The following is a 23,383-nucleotide window of genomic DNA, read 5'->3' on the forward strand; positions in this document are numbered from 1 at the left end:
CTAATGATCCAAATTTTTGTCTCAAAGATACTAATGAACAATGTGCTGAAACCTGGGTGTACTTTCTCTTTCCAAAGAACATGAAGTTTGGTGAAAGCATGAGGAAGCATCTGATAGTTGACTTAAGTAATTACGTTTTATCCGTTTGTTAGACGTCAAAATATATTTACACATCTGCGCTTCTGCTGATTTACAAACATAGAAAGAATGTTAAAGGGCAAGTGAGAAAGCAGTTCTTAAAAGCATTGGTTGGCAAGTGTGACATTCTACCTTCGCTGTATCCACTGTCTAAAGATAGAAACTCACTTGTGGTTTCTGAGCAAGCTTCTTCTTGGTGACATTTTAGAAAGTGTTGGTCAGTGTACCTTGGTGCTAAAAAATGAGTCATAGATTCATACAGTGTGGAAACATGCCCTTCGGCCCAACTTGCCCATGCTGGCCAACATGTCCCAGCAACACTAGTCCCACCTGCCTGCGTTTGGCCCATATCTCTCCAATCCTGTCCCATCCATCTACCTGTCTAACTGTTTCTTAAAAGTTGCAATAATCCTGCCTCAACTACCGCCACTGGCAGCTCGTTTCATATACCCACCACCCTTTGTGATAAAGATACCCTCAGATTCCTATTAAATCTTTTCCCCTTCACCTTAAACCTATGTCCACGATCCTCGATTTCCCTACTCCAGGCAAGTTCCTCTGTGCATCTACCCGATGTATTCCTCTCATTAATTTTTAGCTTTATAGCTAGAGAGGTAGCTTTTTAAAGACCAATAATAACCTTTAATGCTGTGAAATTCTTTAGATGACGTACAGGTTTGTAGGTTAATTGGCATGGTATAAGTGCAAATTGTCCCTAGTGTGTTTAGGATAGTGTTAACGTGCGGGGATCGCTGGTCGGTGCGGACCCGGTGGGCCAAAGGGCCTGTTTCTGCGCTGTATCTCTAAACTAAACTAAAATTACAAGAGGAGACCAGCAAGAAACACAAAAACAGATTGAACGGATTCCATAGATATGTAAAAGATTAACAAAAATAGTATCAGTGAAATAAGGAAATAAACATTAAATAAATAACCCGTGACTTACCTCAAGGAAAAAGATGCAGAAAACATCGCAGAAGCACTAGAGCACTACACAGTTGAGAGCACACGATGAATTTACAGAAATTAGTATAAGCACAAATACTGGTACTGGAGAAATGAATGAGCTGAAAATGAGTGTTGCTTCTTGAATGTAGTGCTGTTAATTTTGCAGAAAAACATGTGTATGGCTGTTTGCTGACAACTCCATCCATTTTAACTGACACAGTCTGTCTAACCCTTCTCATCCAAGGATTCACGACTCAACATGTTACAACCTAACCCTCTCCTTATACTCCACCCCTTCATTCCTTGGGTCACCAGTGAAGCAGATTTAGCAAAGCAGTCTTAATATCGCAAAGCAGTCTAAATGTCATGTCGACGGGCATCTTTAAAGGTCCCACTATAACAGGGACAGTCTTTGATGGCTGGGACAGGTATGTCTTGCAGCTGAACCCATTTAGCCACTACCTCTCAGTTTACATGGTAATGTAATTCTGGGTCACCCAGCTTAGAACACCCACATTTAACCAACATAAGCAATGCACACAACACTACAAGCACTTGTAGCACAAAATGTAACCCCTGTACTATGGATATGTTAATTGGGATTGGTCACAAAGGGATGATGCCCCTCCCCACCATGAATGAACACATGCACACAAACCCAACAGATGGAAACATGGGTTCCCCTAGCATGAGCATAAGACATATTCTACATGTAAGTTCTTCATTGACCCAGATCACACTTGGATCTACGCGGTGCATCTCCACACAGGATCTGCCATTGCCTCCCCATCAAAGTCCATGCCCTGCCCCAAACAATCCAAACTCGCCGCCTCCCTGCCACGTCAAAGTACAACTGCATCCTCTCTGAAAAGGGCTGTGGCAAAATATGGATTCCCCATTGCGCATGGAAATTGGGTGTGGTTGTGACGGGTCGCAATTATACTGTTCGTCACTGGAGTTTGTGTCAGCATTCCTTCGCCCCATCTGGTTGGCTCTTTCATCACCTGCAGAGTAAACAAGATTGTATCTTCTGAGCACGTCACTCTCACAATACAATACAATACAATACAATATATCTTTATTGTCATTGTACCCAGGGGTACAACGAGATTGGGAATGCGCCTCCCATACGATGCAATAATTTAGGTAATTTAGACAGCAGCAACCCAACGAAACGAAACAGTTGTAACAGTTTTGGACAGGGTAAAGTGCAAGTTGATCTATGCGTTGTGGCCATCCGGCTCAGCAGGACCGGTTCATAGCAGCTATGGCCCTGGGGATGAAGCTGTTCCTGAGTCTGGAGGTGCGGGCATAGAAGGCCTTGTATCGTCTGCCCGATGGAAGGAGTTCGAACTGACTGTTGCAGGGGTGTGAAGAGTCTTTGTGGATGCTGGTGGCTTTTCTGAGGCATCGTGTGTTGTAGATGCCCTCCAAGTCTGGTAGCTGTGTTCCGATGGCCCTCTGAGCTCTATGGACTACCCGCTGTAGAGCTTTCCTTTCTGCCTCCGTGCAGCTGAGGTACCACACAGGGATTCCATGCGTTAGGATGCTCTCTATGGTGCAGCGGTAGAAGGTCGTCAGCAGCTGTTGGGGTAGACCAGACTTTTTCAGTGTTCTTAAGTAGAACAGTCTTTGTTGTGCCTTCTTGACCAGCGCAGCAGTGTTATTGGACCATGTTAGGTCCTCCGAAATGTGAGTGCCCAGAAACTTGAAGCTGGACACTCTCTCCACACTGACCCCGTTGATAGAGATCGGGGCATATTCCCCGTTATGTGACCTACAGAAGTTGATGATCAGCTCCTTGGTCTTGGTGCTATTTAGGGACAGGTTGTTATCCGAGCACCAGTCCGCCAGGTTCTGCACCTCCGCTCTATAGTTTGTTTCATCCCCGTTGGTGATCAGCCCGATCACCGTTGTGTCATCTGCAAACTTGACAATGGTGTTGGTGTCGAATGCAGGAACACAGTCGTGTGTGAAGAGGGAGTAGAGCATGGGGCTCAGAACACAGCCCTGTGGTGTGCCGGTACTCAGGGTGATAGTGGAGGACAGGTGCGGGCCCATTCTCACTGCCTGCGGTCGTTCCAGCAGGAAGTCGAGGATCCAGTCACATAATGACGAGCTAAGGCCTAGCTGGTGGAGTTTGGTGATGAGCTTGGTGGGGATGACCGTGTTGAAGGCGGAGCTATAGTCTATGAATAGCATCCTCACGTACGTGCCCTGTCTCTCTAGGTGAGTCAGGACAGTGTGAAGAGCCAGAGAGATGGCGTCCTCTGTGGATCTATTTGCCCTGTATGCAAATTGATGTGGGTCCAGTGAGTCAGGGATGCTGGATTTGATGTGTGAGAGGACCAGCCTCTCAAAGCACTTCATGACTATCGGCGTTAGGGCAACCGGGCGGTAGTCGTTCAGGTTGGAGATCTTTGCTTTTTTCGGCACCGGAACTATGATAGCCGACTTCAGACACTTGGGGACCGTAGCCAGAGATAATGACAGGTTAAAGATCCTGGTGAATACCTCAGCCAGCTGTTCAGCACAGTCCTTCAGTACCCTTCCTTGAACTCCATCCGGTCCTGCAGCCTTGCGTGGGTTGACCCTTTGCAGAGCGCGTTGTACCTCCTGTGTGCTCAGTTGCAAGACCTGTCCCACCGCCTCGGCTGGGGTTCTTTCACTCAAGGTGGTTTTGCCAGTTTCAAAGCGGGCAAAGAAGGTGTTAAGCTCGTTGGTCAATGCCATATCGCTGTGGGGGCAGGCAGGGCTGCTCTTGTAGCCAGTGATGTCCCTGACACCCTGCCACATGCTTCTGGTGTCCGTGGTGTTGAAGTGGTCTTCCACCCGTTGCCTATGGGTGTCTTTGGCCCTTTTAATACCTTTGCTTAGGTGTGATCTGGCAACACTGTATGCTGAAGTGTCACCAGATTTAAAGGCATTATTGCGTGCCCTCAGCAGGTTCTGTACCTCCTTGTTCATCCAGGGTTTCCGGTTTGGGAACATCTTTATCACCTTGTCCTCCGTGACATTCTCCACACAGCAGTTGATGTAGGAGAGCACAGTGGATGCGTATTCCTCCAAGTCTACCTCTATCTCTGAACCGTAGGTGGCCTGTTGTGCAAACAGGTCCCAGTCGGTGCGATCAAAGCAGTCCTGGAGTTGTAGGGTGGCATCCTCGGGCCATATTTTGACCGTCTTTATTGTGGGTTTGGTCTTGCGGATGAGGGGTTTGTATGCGGGCAGTAGAAACAGTGAGAGGTGATCGGATTGTCCCAGGGGTGGGCAGGGGAGAGCTCTGTAGGCGTCCTTTACATTGGTGTACACCTTATCCAGTGTGTTTGATCACACCTCAATCGCTGGTGGTTCAAGGATGCGGGTGGAGGTTGTCCAACATTCAGCAGTTGTTATCTGCACCCTCAGCTATTACCACCCTCCCTTTCTACTGGGACATTGGTGTGGGTAACACAAACGTTGCCCACCTTAAGGTCATGGTACATTGTGATACATCTCTTTTTGGCAACAGACCAAAGGAGCAGCCGGTAGTTCTTCCCCCATATTGGTCGTCCATTTTATCTTCCTGTCTCTATTCTTCCAAGTTGCCATTGGCAAGTGGCCAGGAGTAGGTGTCGATATGGACGGGGACGCCTGGCTCCTGGAGGGGTAGGGTGACTACAATCTGTTCATCCACCTTCACCCTCTTCCACGTAGTTTGGTCCCATGTAAGGGTTCAGTGCAGCCATCCTCCTTCCATGCTTTCCACTCTCCTACCAAGAAGAGCCATCGGTGAACCAAGCATGGCGCCTGTCCTCGGGAGTCAAGCTATCACAAGGCTCCTCCATTTGATGGGTGATTCTTTGGGCTTGGCACTGGAATCTGTTCGTCCGTTGCCTTTAGTAAAGAGACTGCATGTTCATGCAGCTGACTGACCCTTGGTGGCCTTCTCGGTGATACACCATTTCCATTTTACAATGGATGACTGTTGAACTATTCCCTTCCAATGGCTGGTGTTGTGGACTGTGGGACGCTGTGGTCTGAGGATTACCTTGCCAGACCCAGTGAGGAATACTGTTTCCAATAGTGCCCAGAAACCTGCCAATTACTGTTTTTCCAATGGGTTATATGCTGAGCTGTCATTCTTGTCATCCTTGTCCAGAACCCCAGAAACACACTGTGTTAAAGAAAACTTGAAAACACACCTCAAGGATTGCGTAAGGCAACCAAGGCTATACTTTATTTAAGAGCGCTTAGTACCACACCCGTTGGGAACAGTCAAACTAGTCTGAAGAAAGGACTCTACCTGCAACGTCACCCATTCCTTTTATCCAGAGATGCTGCCTGTCCCGCTGAGTTACTCCAGCATTTTGTGTCTATCTTCGGTGTAAACCAGCATCTGCAATTCCTTCCTACACAGTCAAACTAGATTGTTCCCGAACAAGATTCATGTGATCTTTTATACAGTTCTTCTCTTTGTTGTTTATTTACACTAACTAGCCCATAGCCGATTTCACAAAGTCACTTCAGCATTCCACTGTTGTGAGAACACTATCAACAGCTGTAAATCATGCATATCAGTCAAACACATTTTAAACTTAACGAGTGATTCTTCACGACGCCTGATGTACCTCAGTCAGCGGCAGGCGGCCTCATCTGTAGCGCGGTTCACATTATCCCTTGGCACCGGTCGCAACTCAGTCCGAGGGCGCAGTCCGGAGAGCTCATGTGTAACATGTGTCATGTGTCATGTCATACCTAAAAGCCTGAGCTTCTAGCCTAATCTAAGAACAACACTTGCAACTATGCTTTGGAACTAGCGATTCCCCTTAGTGTTATAAAGAAGAGTTATTTGTGGCCACTGACCGCAAACTAGTCTCTGAAGTCTCTGGGAAGACAAACGTTTATCTTTGTTATCTGGCAGCTGAACTCCTGATTTATTGGTCCTTCTAACTTTTTAGATCAGTTTAGTTTAGAGATACAGCACGGAAACAGGCCCTTCGGCCCACCGAGTCCGTGCCGACGAGTGATCCCCGCACACTAACACCATCCTACACACACTAGGGACAATTTACAATCTTTTACCGAAACCAATTAACGTACAAACCTGCACGTCTTTGAAGGAAACCGGTGAAAACCCACGCAGGTCACAGGGAGAACGTACAAACTCTACACAGGCAGCACCCATGGTCAAGATCGAACCCGGGTCTCTGGCGCTGTGAGGCAGCAACTCTACCGCTGCGCCACCGTGGTTACAAGTCAAAGTTAGCATAAACATTCTTCTAAAACATCTATTTGTTCTTCTAAGCGAATGTGGTACTGTTAATTTAGCAGAAAAGCATGCATATGGCTGTTTGCTGACAACTCCATTTCAGCTGACACTTCCCGCCCAAGGTGTCACGACTCAACGTGTTACAACCTAACCCTCTCCTTCAATCCCTACGCATTGAAAAAGACTGACCATCTACCCCATATATGCCTCTTGTCATTTTATAAACCTCCATAAGGTCACCCCTCAGCCTCCTGCATTCCCGTGGGAGTAAACCCAGCCTATCCAATCTCTCATTGTAACTAAAGCCTTGCATTCCGGGCAACGTTTGGTGAATCTCTCCTGCGCTGTTTCCAATGCTACTGCATCATTCCTGGAGTGTGCAAACCAGCACCTGGCCAATTAGTCCACCTATACCCTCATCCAACTTATTTTATAAGACAAACCACATTGGTCCCAAGATAGACACAAAATGCTGGAGTAACTCAGTGGGACAGGCAGCATCTCTGGAGAGAAGGAATGGGTGACGCTTCCTTCCCCATTCCTGCTGCCTGTCCCGCTGAGTTACTCTAGCATTTTGTGTCTATCTTTGGTTTAAACCAGCATCTGCAGTTCCTTCCTACACATTGGTCCTAGCTTGATCCCTGTGCACAGCATTGGCTACTAGTCAAAAAACACCACTTGACCAGTACTCTCTCTCACCTATCACCAAGCCAATTTTGAGTTTGGATTGCCAGGACACCTTGGATCCCATGCATCTGACCTTATGGACCAGCCTAAGTGTGGGACTACTGTGCGGAACCTTGTCAAAAGCCTTGCTAAAGTCCATGTAAACCACATTCACTGCACTGCCTTCTTCAATTTTACTTCGGTCATCTCCTTGAAAAACCTCACTGGCACATTCTAATATGCCTTTCCAAGTAAACATAATTCCTGTCCCTGAGAAATTTTTCCAAATTATTTTCCTACTGTTAATGTAAGGTTCACTGTCATATTGTAACTTATCGGCATCTAAATTGTGGCTACTCTTTGCATACTTTGTTTATGGGAACATGCAAATATGCAAAACAAAGAATTTCACTATGATATGTCACGTGATAATAAATTTTCATTCATTCATTCCTATAGCTTCCTGGCTTATCCCTATTTGAATAAGGGAACAGCATTAGCTATCCTCCAGTCTTCTAGTACTTCAGCCATGACTAATAAAGAACCCCATAACATCCTAAAGTAAATCCCATCAGGCCCTAAAGATTTATCCACCTTCATGCATGCCAATATTTATAAGACTACCCCCTTCCCGAAATCCTCATGTCTGGAACATCTGAAATGGACAAGGGGGAGCCAGTGGATGAAGTGTACCTTGACTTTCAGAAAGCCTTTGATAAGGTCCCGCACAGGAGATTAGTGGGCAAAATTAGAGCACATGGTATTGGGGGTAGGGTATTGACATGGATAGAAAATTGGTTGGCAGACAGGAAACAAAGAGTTGGGATTAACGGGTCCCTTTCAGAATGGCAGGCAGTGACTAGTGGGGTGCCGCAAGGCTCGGTGCTGGGACCGCAGCTATTTACAATACACATTGATGTTTTAGGTGAAGGAATTAGAAGTAACATTAGCAAATTTGCAGATGACACAAAGCTGGGTGACAGTGTGAACTGTGAAGAGGATGCTGTGAGGATGCAGGGTGACTTGGACAGGTTGGGTGAGTGGGCAGATGCATGGCAGATGCAGTATAATGTGGATAAATGTGCGGTTATCTTCAGAGCCAAGAACGGGTAGGCAGGTTATTATCTGAATGGTGTCAGGTTAGGAAAAGGGGAAGTACAATGAGACCTGGGTGTCCTAGTACACCAGTCACTGAAAGTAAGCATACAGGTGCAACAGGCAGTGAAGACAGCTAATGGCATGTTGGCCTTCATAAAGAGAGGAGTTGAGTATAGGAGCAAAGAGGTCCTTCTGCAGTTGTACAGGGCCCTGGTGAGACTATACCTGGAGTATTGTGTGCAGTTTTGGTCTCCTAATTTGAGGAAGGACATTCTTACTAATGAGGGAGTGCAGCGTAGGTTCACAAGGTTAATTCCCGGAATGGCGGGACTGTCATATGATGAAAGAATGGAGCGACAGGGCTTGTATTCACTGGAATTTAGAAAGAGGAGAGGGGATCTTATAGAAACATAATATTATTAAGGGATTGGACACACTAGATGCAGGAAACATGTTCCCGATGTTGGGGGAGTCCAGAACCAGGGGCCACAGTTTAAGAATAAGGGGTAGGCCATTTTGAACTGAGATGACCAATAACTTTTTCACACAGAGAGTTGTGAATTTGTGGAAATCTGTCCCAGAAGGCAGTGGAGGCCGATTCACTGGATGCATTCAAAAGAGAGTTAGATAGACCTCTTCGGGCTAGCGGTATGGGGAGAAGGCAGGAACGGGGTACTGATTGTGGATGATCAGCCATGATCACATTGAACGGCGGTGCTGGGTTGAAGGGCCGAATGGCCTGTACCTGCACCTATTGTCTATGTATCTATGTATCTTATCCCTCCCCGAACTCCCTGTTGTCCATCCTTCTCCCTGGTGAATACTGATGAAAAGTACTCACTTAGAGTTCCACTGATATCCATCCTCTGCCCCCACCAATGGATTTCCCTTTTAATTCCTGAGTGGACCAATTCTTTTCGTAGATATCCTCTGTTTTTAATATGCTTACGAAAGATTTTGGAATTCTCATTCCTGCTTGTCAAGGCCATTTTATGTCGTTTTGCCCTGTAATTTATTTCCTGCCCTGAAAAGACTCAGTTCAGTGACTCTAAGCTCTTACCATCTCACTTCTAAATACCCCTCCACTTCTTAAATGTTTTTCCCACCAGCAGCTGCTCCCAGTCTACTTTCACCAGGTCCTGTCCCACACAGTATCAAGCTAAATTAATTCACTCCAGTTAATATCAAGAAATGGATGAAAGCATTGTAATCGTTTTTGTTTACCAGACAAAGGGTCACAACCCTGCTCATTGAGTTTCTCCAAAAGGGTGTTTGTTGCTGGAGTTGCCTTGGTCCTTATCCTTCACCCCACCAGCCATTGGCTGCATCATGTTATTCTTCATCATTTCTGCCAACTGCACCCCAGATTCTACCGCCAGTCACATCTTCCCCTCCCCTTACTGCGTTCAGCTTAACACTATCCGTGACCTCCTGGTTCGTTCCTACTGCACCACCCATCATCCCCTGTCCCCAGGCACTTTCCTCTGCAACTTTAGGAGGTGTAATACCTGCCCCATCACTCCCTCCCTCACCACCATCCAGGGACCTAAAGAGCTCTTCCAAATGAGATAGAGATTCACATGGTCCTTCTCCTCCGACCTCATCTCTGGCGATTGGTGTGCTTGATATGGCCTCCTCTCCATCAGCGAGACCAAGTGCACCTTGTCCACTGCTTTGCCCAGCACCTGACCTTTGTCTGCAATGACCATCTTGTATTGTCGGTTGCAAATCATTTAAACTCCATTGCCAGGGGTGTTACATCCAAACAAGAGAAACAACACCTCATAGTTTGCCTGGGCTGTCTACAACCCAATGTCATGAACATTGAATTCTCCACTGTCAAGTAATCTGCACTCTCTCTGCTCCTTTCTCTCTTCTTCTGATCCACTCGGGTCTTCTCGACACTCCGTCCTTTCCATCATCCCCTTCCAGCCCACTCTTGCCCAGTTTCTTTCCTCTTCCCACCTGATTCCATCTGCCTGTTATTCACTCAGACTAGCCGCTGGTTCCTTTATCCATTCCACTCCCCCACTGTTTCCATTTACTCATCATCCATCCCTTCTCACCTTCATTTCATATTGGATTCCACAACCTGCGGCCTTTCTTTGTCTCCACTCATCATATCCCAGCCTCTATCATTATCTCCACGCTTCCCCCTGCCCTCCGTTGCTCCTCAGCCCCTCTCCACTATGATGTCCCTATTGCTTGCTAGCCCCTGCCTCTCCTCTCCCCTCGCACCCCTTTACACTCGTTATCTCCCCTTTACACTCTCAGTCCTGGTGCAGGGTCACGGCCCAAAATGTCGATCATCCTTTGGATCCACAGTTGCACCTGAACTGTCGAGCACCACCAGGAGTTTGTTTTCATTTTGCTTTGCATCTAGTAGTCTGGAAATTCTGTTTGCCTGGTACCAGCAAAAGCCCAGCATGCCTGATTAACAGCGTTTTATTGTATTGTGAATGGAAGGGTCAATGACCTGAAACAGTTACTCTGTCCAGATTCTGCTGAGTGTTTTTGTCATTTTCTCTTTTTGTTTCAGAGTTCCGGCATCTACAATTTTTTTGCTTTCAGCAGAAATCCTACCTGCTCCTTGATTGAGACATTTGCTATTTCCTGCTTAAGACTGTGCCACGTTGTCATTCTGGATGTTAGCTGTGGAAAGAGCAAAACGGAACATGCTGTGACCATCCTCTAGAAAATTTGACCCAGTAAGGATCTAGGCCATATATTTGTCAACATGACACCTTGTATGTTATGTTGTTTTCCACTGAACGTGGAATGCAAACAGCATTCCTCCGAACAGTCTCAAATTATAGGTGTTCATTCCATAAAATGAATGGACAGAAATATTTGTTCTTTTATTTTCTACAATGCATGATTGCCAAAAGGGCAATTCCAACAGCATTAATGAAAAGAATACTTTACCAGTGTGGCATGGTGGCGCAGCGGTAGAGCTACTGCCTTGCAGCGCCAGTCACCCAAGTTCGATACTGACTACGGGTGCTGCCTGTACGGAGTTTGTATGTTCTCCCTGTGACCCGCGTGAGTTTTCTCTGAGATCTTCGGTTTCCTCCCACACTCCAAAGACGTACAGGTTTGTAGGTTAGTTGGCTTGGTGTAAATGTAAATTGTCCCGAGTGTGTGTAGGATAGTGTTGGTGTGCGGGGATCACTGGTCAGTGTGGACTCGGTGGGTCGAAGGTTCAGCGCTGTATCTCTAAACTAAACCAAACTACAAACTGAGGGCAAAGGAGTCTCAATGTGGTTCTTTCCTTTGCAATTCCCTTGCAATTTAAATATTTTCAACTGCAAATCTTTGATTAATGGCTGAGTGATTTTGAGACAGTTTGTAACAACTCTATCTGTTTTACTTTACAGATTGATACTGAATTCGCAGCCATTGCTACAATGAGGCTGAACTTTATAACGACCAGCATTGTTGCATTTGTGGCTATTCAGGCACTGGCTTTGTTCTTCTTGTACTCCAGACCAATTGTTGTTACCAATCCATCCAAAGAACAGGATAGCAAAGTTCACATCCTCATTCTTTCTTCCTGGAGATCGGGTTCATCCTTCGTAGGACAAGTGTTTAGTCAACACCCTGATGTTTTTTATTTAATGGAACCTGCCTGGCATGTGTGGGTACAAATGCATCCAAATAGAGCAAAGGTTTTGAAGATGGCGGTTAGGGATCTGGTGCGATCTACGTTCTTGTGCGACATGTCAGTTTTTGATGCATACATGTCTGAAAACAGACTTGTGTCTCACCTATTCCAATGGGAAGTCAGCCGAGCCCTCTGCTCACCACCAATGTGTAACCATTATCAGAGAACGGACCTCACCAACGACTTAAAGTGCAAGAAACACTGTAACAAGACCAAATTTTTTAAAATGGAAGAAACCTGCAAAAGCTACAGTCATGTTGTGATCAAAGAAGTGAGATTCTTCGAGTTAAAGTCACTGCTTCCTCTCTTCACTGACCCCTCTCTGAACCTCAAAATTATCCATCTTGTCAGAGACCCCAGAGCTGTCCTTAAATCGCGGATTAAGTCCCTTGATGCACTGTTACGGGACAATGGTGTTATTTTAGGCGTTGGAAATAAAAAATTAGGAAAGGATAAAGAGGAAGCTTCAAACTTTGAAGTCATGAAAGAGGTTTGCAAAAGTCACTTGTTGATTCATGAGCTTGCCACTGAGCAAGCTCCCGACATCCTGAAACAACGCTATATGATGGTACGTTACGAAGATGTAGTGAGAGAACCACTCAAGGAGTTATCAGCAATGTATAAATTCACTGGTTTAAGTTTGACTCCAAAACTTGAATCTTGGATCTATAATATCACACATGGACAAGGAACTGGATCAGCTTTCAAAATAACGTCGAGAAATGCTAAAAGCATATCAGAGGCATGGAGAACTGAGATGCCATTTGAAAACATTTTAAAAATACAAAAGATCTGCGGAACGGCCATGCAAATGCTTGGATATGAACTGGTTCAATCTGAATTCGAACAGAAACTTTTATCTCGAGACCTCATCCACCCGCAAAAGAATTACAAGTTTAGTTGGTTGAGTTCTGATGAGAATGCCACGTAGGAATGCAATCTATTTTTTATTTTTGTTTTTATCAGTTATTTCAGATTTTCTCCAACTTTTGAAACTTGCATGAAGTCCAGACCAATTTTTAACTCCTTACATGAACACTTTTGAACAATTAAATTGCAAAGTTGTAACTGGTTTTGAAGGGAGGGCAGATGTTTCGGTATTTAACTTCTGTGATCATTTGACATGGTCAACAGATACAGCTCTAGCTGCAAGATAAACAAGTGGAAGATGCTAATTATTCAATGGGATATTTCATATTGGGAAGATAATGCACTATATCTGTTAAAGTCTGGTTAATATAATTTCTTTAGACTAATGAAGATAATTTGTCTCTTTTCTAAATCTGACTTTCCACTTTGATGTGAAGCAAACAAAAAGTTTTTTTTGTGCTATCTAGGTACTTCTGGTGTTATGTAATTGAATTACTGACTGGACTGCATTTACGGAAATCACTGGCATGTATGCTGGGATATTATGTGCTTAAAATAAATAGGCTTCAAACTTTAAGAAATGCATTGCTCATGTCCAGGCGGAATAACTCCTTTTAATTACAGCGTTAATTTAAAGTTTACGTTTATAAACACTTTTATTTTGAAAATAAAATGTTTGCCAAATTGTCAGAAGCAATCTGCTTGCACAGGTTCAACAAAATCCTTATGTTTATAGCCATGTTATGTTTATGAATGTTTTGTTTCCTAATAGGGGTAAAACACCACATTCCAGACATTAAGAAATGTTTCCACTTTGGGGATCCTGGGAACCAGTAGGACACACGGCGACAGAACAGCTTGGCTTTGGATGAAGTAAAGTTCCCTTTCCATGAACCAATATCATGCTTTACTTCATATTAAGAAGGAATCTTATAACGCAGTCTTGCCCTTTATATTTTTGATTGCTACTTGCAGTGGATATTCCTCCTCACACAGGTTGCACCATTGCCACAAATCTACAGAGTCCTTTAAAAAATGTTCATTGAACCATATGAATGAATATATAGTCCAGGAGAAATCATTCAGCCCAATGATGTCAAAGCAACAAAGAAATAGCTCGATTGAATAATTTCACTTTTCAGCTCTTTGGTCAAGAGGCTTCAGGATTATGGCATACTAGATGGCCAGGTGTGTTTTAAATTTGAGATTGATATTTGATTGAAATCTGCTAAGCAAAATAGATCCTCATTGTTCATTCCCTCTCGGCTTCTTGATAAATACCTTGATCTAACCTGCCCCGAACCTCCTCTCCTAAAGATAATAATGACAATATAGCCGACCTTTTTTAATAAGTGAACATCTCCAGTGCTGACAAATGTCGTCATGATTTTTAACTGTGTTTTCTGTGTCTTCACATCGTTCATGGAATGTAGTGGTCAGAATTGTGAGCGGTATTTTGACTTTAGCCTGTATTATAAGTTCTAGTTTGATCTCCTTTGTCTTTCAATTGTTGCCTAAACTATCAAAAAGCAACACATGCCTGCCACTCTAACCATGTTGCCCTGAAATTTTCAAGTATCTGTGGACATACAAGACCTGAAGATAGACACAAAGGCTGGAGTAACTCAGCGGGACCAGGCAGCATCTCTGGAGAGAAGGAATGGGTGACATTGCAGGTCGAGACCCTTCTTCAGACTATCTTCGGTTTAAACCAGCATCTGCAGTTCCTTCCTACACTCTTAAGTCCTACTAATCCGAGGGTCATACCATTCCTTTTAGGTCTTGTTTGCCTCCACATAGGCGTGCCTTTACTCATCCATGCTTTGAATTTCATTTGCAACATTTCTGCCCACTTTATCTTTCCATAGTCTATATCTTTCCTTCTCACCACAAGCCAGTTTTTGCATCGAATGCAAATGTTTATATTACTTACCTACATTTAAATCAAATTAATTGAAGTATACTACAAAATGAAAGAATCATCATTGAATCAGATTAAATAGTTGTTCTTTGTTAATTCCAACCTGGTGCTGAAAGTACTGTTTGTCATTGCCCTTTGCCTCCAGCCTCTGAGCCATTTTGACCCAATGACATTTTGTTTGGATTTATTGGGCTTTTACTTTAGTGATCAGTGTGTTATTGGATCACACCAGTCTGAAGAAGGGTCTCGACCCAAAACATCATCCATTCCTTCCCTCCAGAGATGCTGGAGTTACTCCAGCATTTTGTGATATCTTCGGTCTATTGTTGGGAATTTGTCAGATGGCTTTGCTAAAATCCATGTAGATTGCATCAAATGAGCTATCTTCATTGGTGCTCATTACATCCTCAAATCAAGTTAGTCAAATATGATTTTACCTGAACTGATCCATTCTGATTATCCTTGATTTTTTTCTTTCTTACTAATTTATTATTAACACCATGCAGAATTTGTTCAAAGATATTTTCCATCTCTGATGTTAGGAACTGGCTTATGAATAAGCTGGTCAGCTTTTTAAAAAACCACCGTGGTATATTTGCAGCTTTCCTCTTCTACAGAACTATGCGTGTAGCCCTGGAGGATTGGAGAACAATGGTTAGAGTCCCTGTTATTTAATGTTCTCTAGCTTTGATTCCATACTAGACCATCAAAAAGCAGAAAAGGTCAGGTGTCAACTGAAAATAGAGCCACATAGAAGCAGCTGGTACCCAGTAATTTGACCAGGAGAAACTCAATGCACAATTTCACAGTACAGGGGCATAGCTTTCATGAGAATGTAAACCTTGGTATCGACTCAGGGGAGTTCCTCCTGCTTGCCTGTGGCAGAGTTTGCAAATTCATCATCCTCTCTGGAACCCGCTGAACTGGAATGAAACCAGTTATCCTCAAACCTAATAGACCAGCTATGAAGTGAATTATCCCAGGCGGTGGTGGAAGAGTGTTTGGCTCCCAATTGTGACTAGCTTTTGTGTGCAAGCACTGACGCACTTTTCAATTTAAGCTGGCAGATGAGTTGGCAGATGAGCGATAAAGAAAAAATAATAATAATAATGCTTCCTGAAAAGTAACAAACTAGAGATGCTGTAATTCTGAAATAAAAACAGCACGCTGGAAACAGAAATAAACAGAAACAGGATCAACATCACAGATCAATGGTCTTCTGATGATCTGAAACAGTAACCCTGTTTTTCTCTCCAGAGATGTAACTTGCAGCTTGGTGTTTCTATTACCATGCAGCGTTACTAAGCCAATGGTGGATTGGCCACATATACCAGGCAAATCTTGGTCACATTGCAAGGACTGAATAATGAACTGTGCAGGTTAAGACAACTGTAAGCTAGGTAAAAGATGGTAGACTTTGAAACTGCCCCTTTATTTGCAGCAACTGCAGCAGAGATTACCTTGCCAGAGAGTGGTGCTCTTGCATTACATCTGCTAATATTCAACACCAAGGCTCAATCCATCACGCTTGGGATGGAAGGCTGCCACTTCTATTACAAGGAATCTATCTAGGAAAAATAACTGCAGATGCTGGTTTAAATCGAAGGTAGACACAAAATGTTGGAGTAACTCAGCGGGGTCAGGCAGCATCTCGGGAGAGAAGGAATGGGTGACGTTTCGGGTCAAGACCCTTCAGTATGAAGAAGGGTCTTGACCCGAAACATCACCCATTCCTTCTCTCCCGAGATGCTGCCTGACCCGCTGAGTTACTCCAGCATTTTGTGTCTACCAAGGAATCTATTTTCTCCTTTACAACTATTTACTTAAGATCGTCTACCTACACAACATATTCTGATCAGCACATGGGGGGTCTTTGTTAGTACTGGTGTAATCATCTAGGATACATGGATTCAGCAGTCATGGTGTGTTGTTTTTCTTTGACAGCTGCAGAGGAACTTATTTGGGTATTTATGAAAGCTCTTCCATTTCAACTATATTCGATCACAATAGTGAACCATGTAACAATTAGAAAAAGCATTTTTGTGGAATAGTGCAACTAGTTCATGAACTTACAAATCTTATTTTATCTAATAACCGTCCTGATTTCCTACAACAGCTCTTGGTGATAATGGAGAGATGCTGCCATTTGTGAAAGATTCTGTGTCTGCAGCAGCTCTTTCTTTGCCTGTTCCTTTAACCAGCAGCTCTGTGCCGAAGAGCCAGTGGACGTAGGCCTCAGTCATTTATAACCAGTTCCAGACTCGTTCCAACAGTTCCTTTAACATCTGTGATGGCTTAATGCCAAGTTTCATGACTTGCAATTGCATTGGACTGATAACATGCCGTATTAATGTCACAAAACATTCTGACTTGATAGTCACCCCTTCATGCAAGATGAAGAATACAGGTGAGCATGACTCAAAGCTTAACAACGATGTCACACTGCAATTAAAACCAAAAGATTTCTGCTGTGCCAAAGAATGCAGTTCCAAACCTGTTGGCTATGTCCTGTAAGCCATGAACCTGTTGAACAGATCTTGCACCCCAGTGGTATGAATATTGACGTCTAACTTCAAGTAACCCTTGCTTTCCCTCTCTCTCTCCCTCCATCCCTCCCCCTTTCCAGTTCTCCGGCCAGTCTGTCTCCCTGATTACACTGTATCTGTTCGCCTTGTTGTCAACTTCTCCTAACTAACAACGATCTATTCCGCATTTTCCTTGACCCTCCTCTCTTTTGATCTCTGACACTTCCTTATCTCTGTAACTCCCTCTCCCCTGACACTCAGTCTGAAGAAGAGTCTCGACCCGAAACGCCACCCATTCCTTCTATCCAGAGATGCTGCCTGTCCCGCTGAGTTGCTCCGTCATTTTGTGTCTATCTTCGAACCACAGATAAGATTTATATTTGATTTATAGCTGTTACAGTGACAATACGGTGTACTGAACATTGGAGAGTGCTCATAGATGCCTGAGAATTATTCAAGTACTGAATTCTCCTATCAGTTGCACTGTCGGTGAAATTCATGAGCACAGGAAGTAATATCAGTCTCCGCTGTGGGTGTGACATGCCAGCTTATTTAATTGCTCTCGGTGTAACTCTAGAGTAAAGCATGTAGAAAGCCTGAAAGTTGCTATACATCCCTAGCATCCGACTTTCAGAAACTTCTATACAGTGATTGGGTAACTGTCAGAGCAGTAGGAATCATTCAACGAGGAAGTCATGAGGATTCAGAGGAATTACTTCCTCACCAAGAAAATGGGTAGAATGGCAAACAGATGCTGAGGAGCATATGTGGAAGAAAGGATAGCTTACACAAGAGATCAATACTGCAGAATACCCAGAGGAGTATTAAAAGATATGGAACTAAATTAGAAAGGGCATAAGGAAATAAGTTATTACAATCTTAATCAGTGGAATATGTTAGTGGGTGACGCCAAATAAGATAAATGTGGCATTTTTGATCCAAGGTGAGACCTCAAAAAACCAGTTTTGAAAGGAAGATGTTGACAGCTTCATTTATTAATTGGAATTTACTGGATGACGTTGTCTTACGGTCCTTCATCAGATCTGCACTAAAAATGGTGGAGGATATTTGAATGACAAGGAAAGCTGGGCTTTTAATTTAGGCAACAAGAGGTCTTAGGGAAGATACGTCTGAAATGCAAAATCATTATAAAAGCACAGGACTAGTTTAAACGCCAGGGTGTGAGAATTATCAGTTCTTGATTAGTACAGGTGTCAGAGGTTATGGGCAGGAGAATGGGGTTAGGAGGGAGAGATAGATCAGCCATGATTGAATGGTGAAGTAGACTTGATGGGCTGAACGGCCTAATTCTGTTCCTATTCCTTAGGACATTATGAGAATGTCAGATGGAGCAGGCACTAAAGGGCTAAAATGTTAAAGTAAAATCTATGAAAAGCCCCTCACTGTAAAACCTGCTGTAATTTCTGTTGGGCCTTAAAGAGCCCTGTTTTAAATTCATGGCCAATTATAAGCTATCCCAAGGCTCATCAGAACAACAGACCCTTTATAGCCCAACTTTCAGGAAACCCTGCTGACTGTGACCCCACCCAGAGGATATTGACTCAGATTAAATGTATTGCTAGTCCCCGACCACTATCTTGGTGAAACAGGCCCTCTGGTCAGTCTGAGGATCACTGGTCATACTGTGCAAGGATCTGTCCATGACTGACTGCTGCAGATCGGTGTGCTCCAAGGTGCAGGACTATGTGCTGTGGGACCCATTGAAGACATGAATCAGAAGGAGGAGATAATTTGAAGTGAAAGTCAAACTGGTCTTCCCTCAACAAAGCCAGGAGTTTCAGTCGAGCTGGATGCAGTGCAGGTGGGGACCTGAGCTCATACCTCCGCCCTAAGCATATGCAACAAATTACAAACAACATAAGTATGCTGGAACAGAGTAACGGTCTGAAAATCACAGGGCTTCCAGGGCAAGGAGGACACAGTGGACAGCCGTTTCCTATCATGGAGGCTTTCATGCTGAGGAGTGCACTGATGCTTGGTGCAATAGGGAAGGCACAGAGTTTAAGATATTTTGCCACAGCACACTGAGGAATGGAACCTGTGTTTTAAAAAAACCTCTTTAGCTCTTAAGAATGTATGTGAAATGAAATAATATTGAGCTGACAAAATGTAAACGTGAATGATGTGAATTGAACTGAAAATGGTGATATACGAACGCTCTTATTCAATGCAAATTTGCTGAATAAAGTGATTTTGAAAATTAAAGAAGAAAGATTATTATTGTGTGTTTCTGAGGAATATGTTTATTGATTATTGAAATAATTATGGACTATTGAATAATTGATTAATCAAATTATTGATTTAAAAGGAATGGGGTACTTGTGCATTCTGGGAACAATTTCTCGTTCTCCAGCAGGCCTGGCAGCTAAGCGAGCAGGTAGACAAGGTGTTCACTGTAGAATCAAAGCAACAGCGAATATTGTCGACAAAGGCAAACTGGTGGGACTACACGTTTCTCATCAGAAAAGTGCAATTTGATTGTCGTTTCAAAACGGGGCACTGCCAGTCTGCAGGTAATGGACCTTTTGACGTGATCTTCAGAAGCTGGAAGCTTAATGTTGCTACAGGCCTTCAAAGAAAGGGGTCGCATGGCTTTACCGTTCGTTTAAGCTTATTATTATCGTGTGTACTGAGGTGCAGGGAAAAGCTCTGTTTTGCATGGTATCCAAACAGATCAGATATCCATTCATATGTACAATCAATCAAACAATAGACAGAGGAAAGGGGAAGATACAGAGGTCAGAATAAATTGTAGCACATCAATTCCATAGGTAAAGTCCAATGTCCACATGGGATAAAGGTAAATTGGACAGTACCCTTGTTTATGGATGGATAATTTCATATCTCAGATGTCGCTTGGGCAGCTTACACATCAGCTTACACCCCAGTGCTCTGAATTTTGATTTCTCTAACTTCGTAACCCCAGCATTCCCTCTCTCTCTATCCCTCCCCCACCCAAGTCGCACCAGCTTCTTGTTTTCACCCAACAAACAGCTAACAATGGCCTGTGTCCTTTATCATTGTTTGCATATCTTTCATTCATTGTTCTTTATCTCTCTACATCATCGTCCATATCTCTCGTTTCCCTTTTCCCTAACTGGACTGAAGGAGGGTCTCAACCCGAAACGTCACTCATTTCTTCTCTCTAGAGATGCTGCCTGTCCCGCTGAGTTACTCCAGCTTTTTGTGGCTATCTTTGGTTAATTCAGAAGCCTGATAACAGAGGGGAAGATGCCGTTCCTGAGATTGATGGTGCGCACTTTCAAGCTTCTATACTTTCTGCTGGACGGGAGCAGAGAGAAGAAGGAATGATGGGGTTGGGACAAGTCTTTGATTATGTTGGCTTCTTTCTGTGGCAGTGTGAAGTGTAAATGGGATCAGTGGTGGGAAGACAGGTCTGTGTGATGGACTGAGCTACATCTAAAACTTTTTTTAGTTTCGTTTAGAGATACAGCCCACCGGGTCCGCGCCGACCAGCGACCCTCGCATATTATCACTATCCTACACCCACTAGGGACAATTTTTACATTTACCAAGCCAATTAACCTACAAATCTGTACATCTTTGGAGTGTAGGAGGAAACCAAAGATCGGGGAGAAAACCCACGCAGGTCACGGGGAGAACGTACAGTCTCCGTACAGACAGCACCCGTAGTTGCGATTGAACCCGAGTATCCGGCGCTGCATTCACTATAAGCAGCAACTCTGCCACTGCGCCACCGTGCCGCACGCCTCTGCAATTTCGTGTGGTCTTGAGCAGAGCGGTTCCCAAACCAAGCTGTGATGCAACCCAGCTTGGGCAGCTTACAACCCAGCAGTATGAACATTGATTTCTCTAACTTCAAGTAAGCCTTGCATCCCCTCTCTCTCCGTCCCTCCCCTACACAGGTCATTGTACCAGTTTCTATGGTGCATCTGTAAACATTTGTAAGAGTCACTGGACACGTTGAATTTCCTCAGTCTTCAGGAAGTAGAGGCATTGGTGTGGCTTCTTGGCTGAAGCATCAATATAGTTGCTCCATGACAAATCACTGATAATAATAATGTCACGGAACTTGAAGCTCTCAACCATTACCACTTCCGCCCAATTGATGCTGACTGGGGCATGTGCTCCATCCTGCTTCCTGAAGTCGATAACCAGTGCCTTTGTCTTGCTGTCATTGAGGGAGAGGTTATTGTCCTGGCACCAAGTCGATTTTGAAGGCAGATATTTTGTGCATCACCTTCACACAGAGGTCAGATTGTGACGGGGTCTCCATGTCCAATGTCTCCATGTCTCCATCTCCATGCTCAGTCCGCCAGGGCCTACTTGATCTCCTGGTTGCCAAACACTTTAATTCCCCTTCCCATTCCCACACTGACCTTTCTGTCCTGGGCCTCCTCCACTGCCAGACTGAGATCCAGCACAAATTATGAGGAACAGCGCCTCATATTTCGCTTGGGCAGCTTACAACCCAGCGGTATGAACATTGATTTCTCTAACTTCAAGTAAGCCTTGCATCCCCTCTCCCTCCGTCCCTCCCCCACACAGGTCATTGTACCAGTTTCAAAGTCGTCTTGTTGAGTCTCATTGTCAGTAACTAATTTTCACCTAGCCCACAGCTAACAATTGCCTATTTCCTTTATCATCATTACATTTGCATATTTTTCATTCATTCTCTTTATCTCTATATCACTTTATCTCTCGTCTCCCTTTCCCCTGACTCTCAGTCTGGTGAAGTCTCAACCCGAAATGTCACCTATTCCTTTTCTCCAGAGATGCTGTCTGACCCGCTGAGTTACTCCATCTTTTGTCTCACATTCTTGATATTTGGCTTTTCCTTGCTGGGTTAATGGAGGAGAAAGGAAAGTGTAATAAACTAATGACTACTCTGAGGTCTAGACACCTAAAGAAACGAGCAAGGAAGCCTTATGGTTAGGGTTGCCAACTGTCCCGTAATTAGCCGGGACATCCCGTATATTGGTTTGTCCCATACAGGGCCGCCCTTGTCCCGTATTAGGCCCGGGAGCCGCTGTAGGCCCGGACAGTGTAGGCCCGGGGGCCGCTGTAGGCCCTGACACTGTAGGCCCGGGGGCCGCTGTAGGCCCAGGCACTGTAGGCCCGGGGGACACTGTAGGCCCGGACAGTGTAGGCCCGGAGGGCCGGGCACCGTCTAACGGAGGTTGCCTGGCAACCGGCCTCCCGGCCCGGGTGGCTGCCATTGGTGGAGTGGGAGCATGCGGCCGCTGGCAGGGTGAGGTGACATGGGGCACGGGGCGGTGACATCACCTTTTGTCCCTTATTTGGGAGTGAGAACGTTGGCAACCCTACTTATGGTGGACACAAAGGAAGCTGTCATCCTGCCCTACTGTGGTGCAGTTGGCCGAAGTCCTGGCTGAATAAAGTAGACAGGACATCCCTAGGTGCTGCTCCTGCATCTAACCTGGACTGGTGAACGCCAATGTTAGGAGTGAATAGACGGAAACCTGGATGTAAGCAATGAGTGCAAGCCCCAAGCCTGTACCACAGCCAACAAGGTAAATAGTAGAGGAGGTGTCAGAGGAATGGGCAGGCGACTGGCACATGGTGAAAAGAAAGAAAATGAAGTAAATATCTCAAAAAAATTGCTCACAAAAAAACGAGCAGACAGACCTGAGGGTGAAAGGAGAACAAGTGCTACAGATGTGTGGTGAGACAGACCTCCTCTGTAGAGGTAGACCCAAACATTTCTCTAGCCAGGTACTGGTAATAAGAGAGGTGGCTGGCAGCAGGTTCTCCACAGAGGGAGGTGTGCTCACAGCAAGCTGTCAGACCAGGCATCAGCCCTAGCCCCTACCTCAGCCGATAGAGTCAAAGGAAGGGGAGGCAGCAGGGCAACTGGCATATGGGGAAAATAAACATTGGCTCCAAAAAAGAACATTTGGCTGCTGACAACCCTAATACAGCAAATGTCATGGTCAGCCATCAGTGGCTGTTCCTTATCTAAAGACAAAGCAACACAAGGAGTCGAAACGATGTCCCGGTCATGAACCTTTAGATAGACTCAAAATGCTGGAGTAACTCAGCGGGACAGGCAGCATCTCCGGAGAGAAGGAATGGGTGCGTTTCGGGTCAAGACCCTTCTTCAGACTGGCGTCGGGGGGGGGGGGGGGGGGGAGAGAGATAGATAGATCAGGAAGTATGAAGGTGTGAAAACATGGCAAAGGGAATGGAGATCAAGGAAAATGTGGACTGGATCATTGTTACCTGGGAGAAGGTAGCAACAAAGCGAACAGAGATAAAATGTAGTTGAAGACAGTAAG

The 23,383-nt window shown here is 44.7% G+C and overlaps 1 protein-coding gene across 2 annotated transcripts in view; it reads left to right on the top strand.

The window, feature by feature from the left end:
• Nucleotides 1–16,156, top strand: part of chst6 (carbohydrate sulfotransferase 6) — a 49,713-nt gene extending 33,557 nt beyond the window's left edge. Inside the window, exons 1-2 of one of the 2 annotated variants that reach the window (XM_078400799.1) lie at nt 10,654–10,809; nt 11,479–16,156. In XM_078400799.1, the coding sequence (XP_078256925.1) occupies nt 11,509–12,696 (1,188 nt within the window). In that variant the 5' untranslated portion in view covers nt 10,654–10,809; nt 11,479–11,508 and the 3' untranslated portion in view covers nt 12,697–16,156. Of the gene's footprint in view, nt 1–10,653; nt 10,810–11,478 lie in introns of those variants that run through there. The other variant, XM_078400798.1, reaches the window with a different exon arrangement.
• Nucleotides 16,157–23,383: the final 7,227 nt, after the last annotated feature.

Source organism: Rhinoraja longicauda, chromosome 6, assembly GCF_053455715.1.
Source record: "Rhinoraja longicauda isolate Sanriku21f chromosome 6, sRhiLon1.1, whole genome shotgun sequence".
Lineage (NCBI taxonomy): Eukaryota > Metazoa > Chordata > Chondrichthyes > Rajiformes > Arhynchobatidae > Rhinoraja > Rhinoraja longicauda.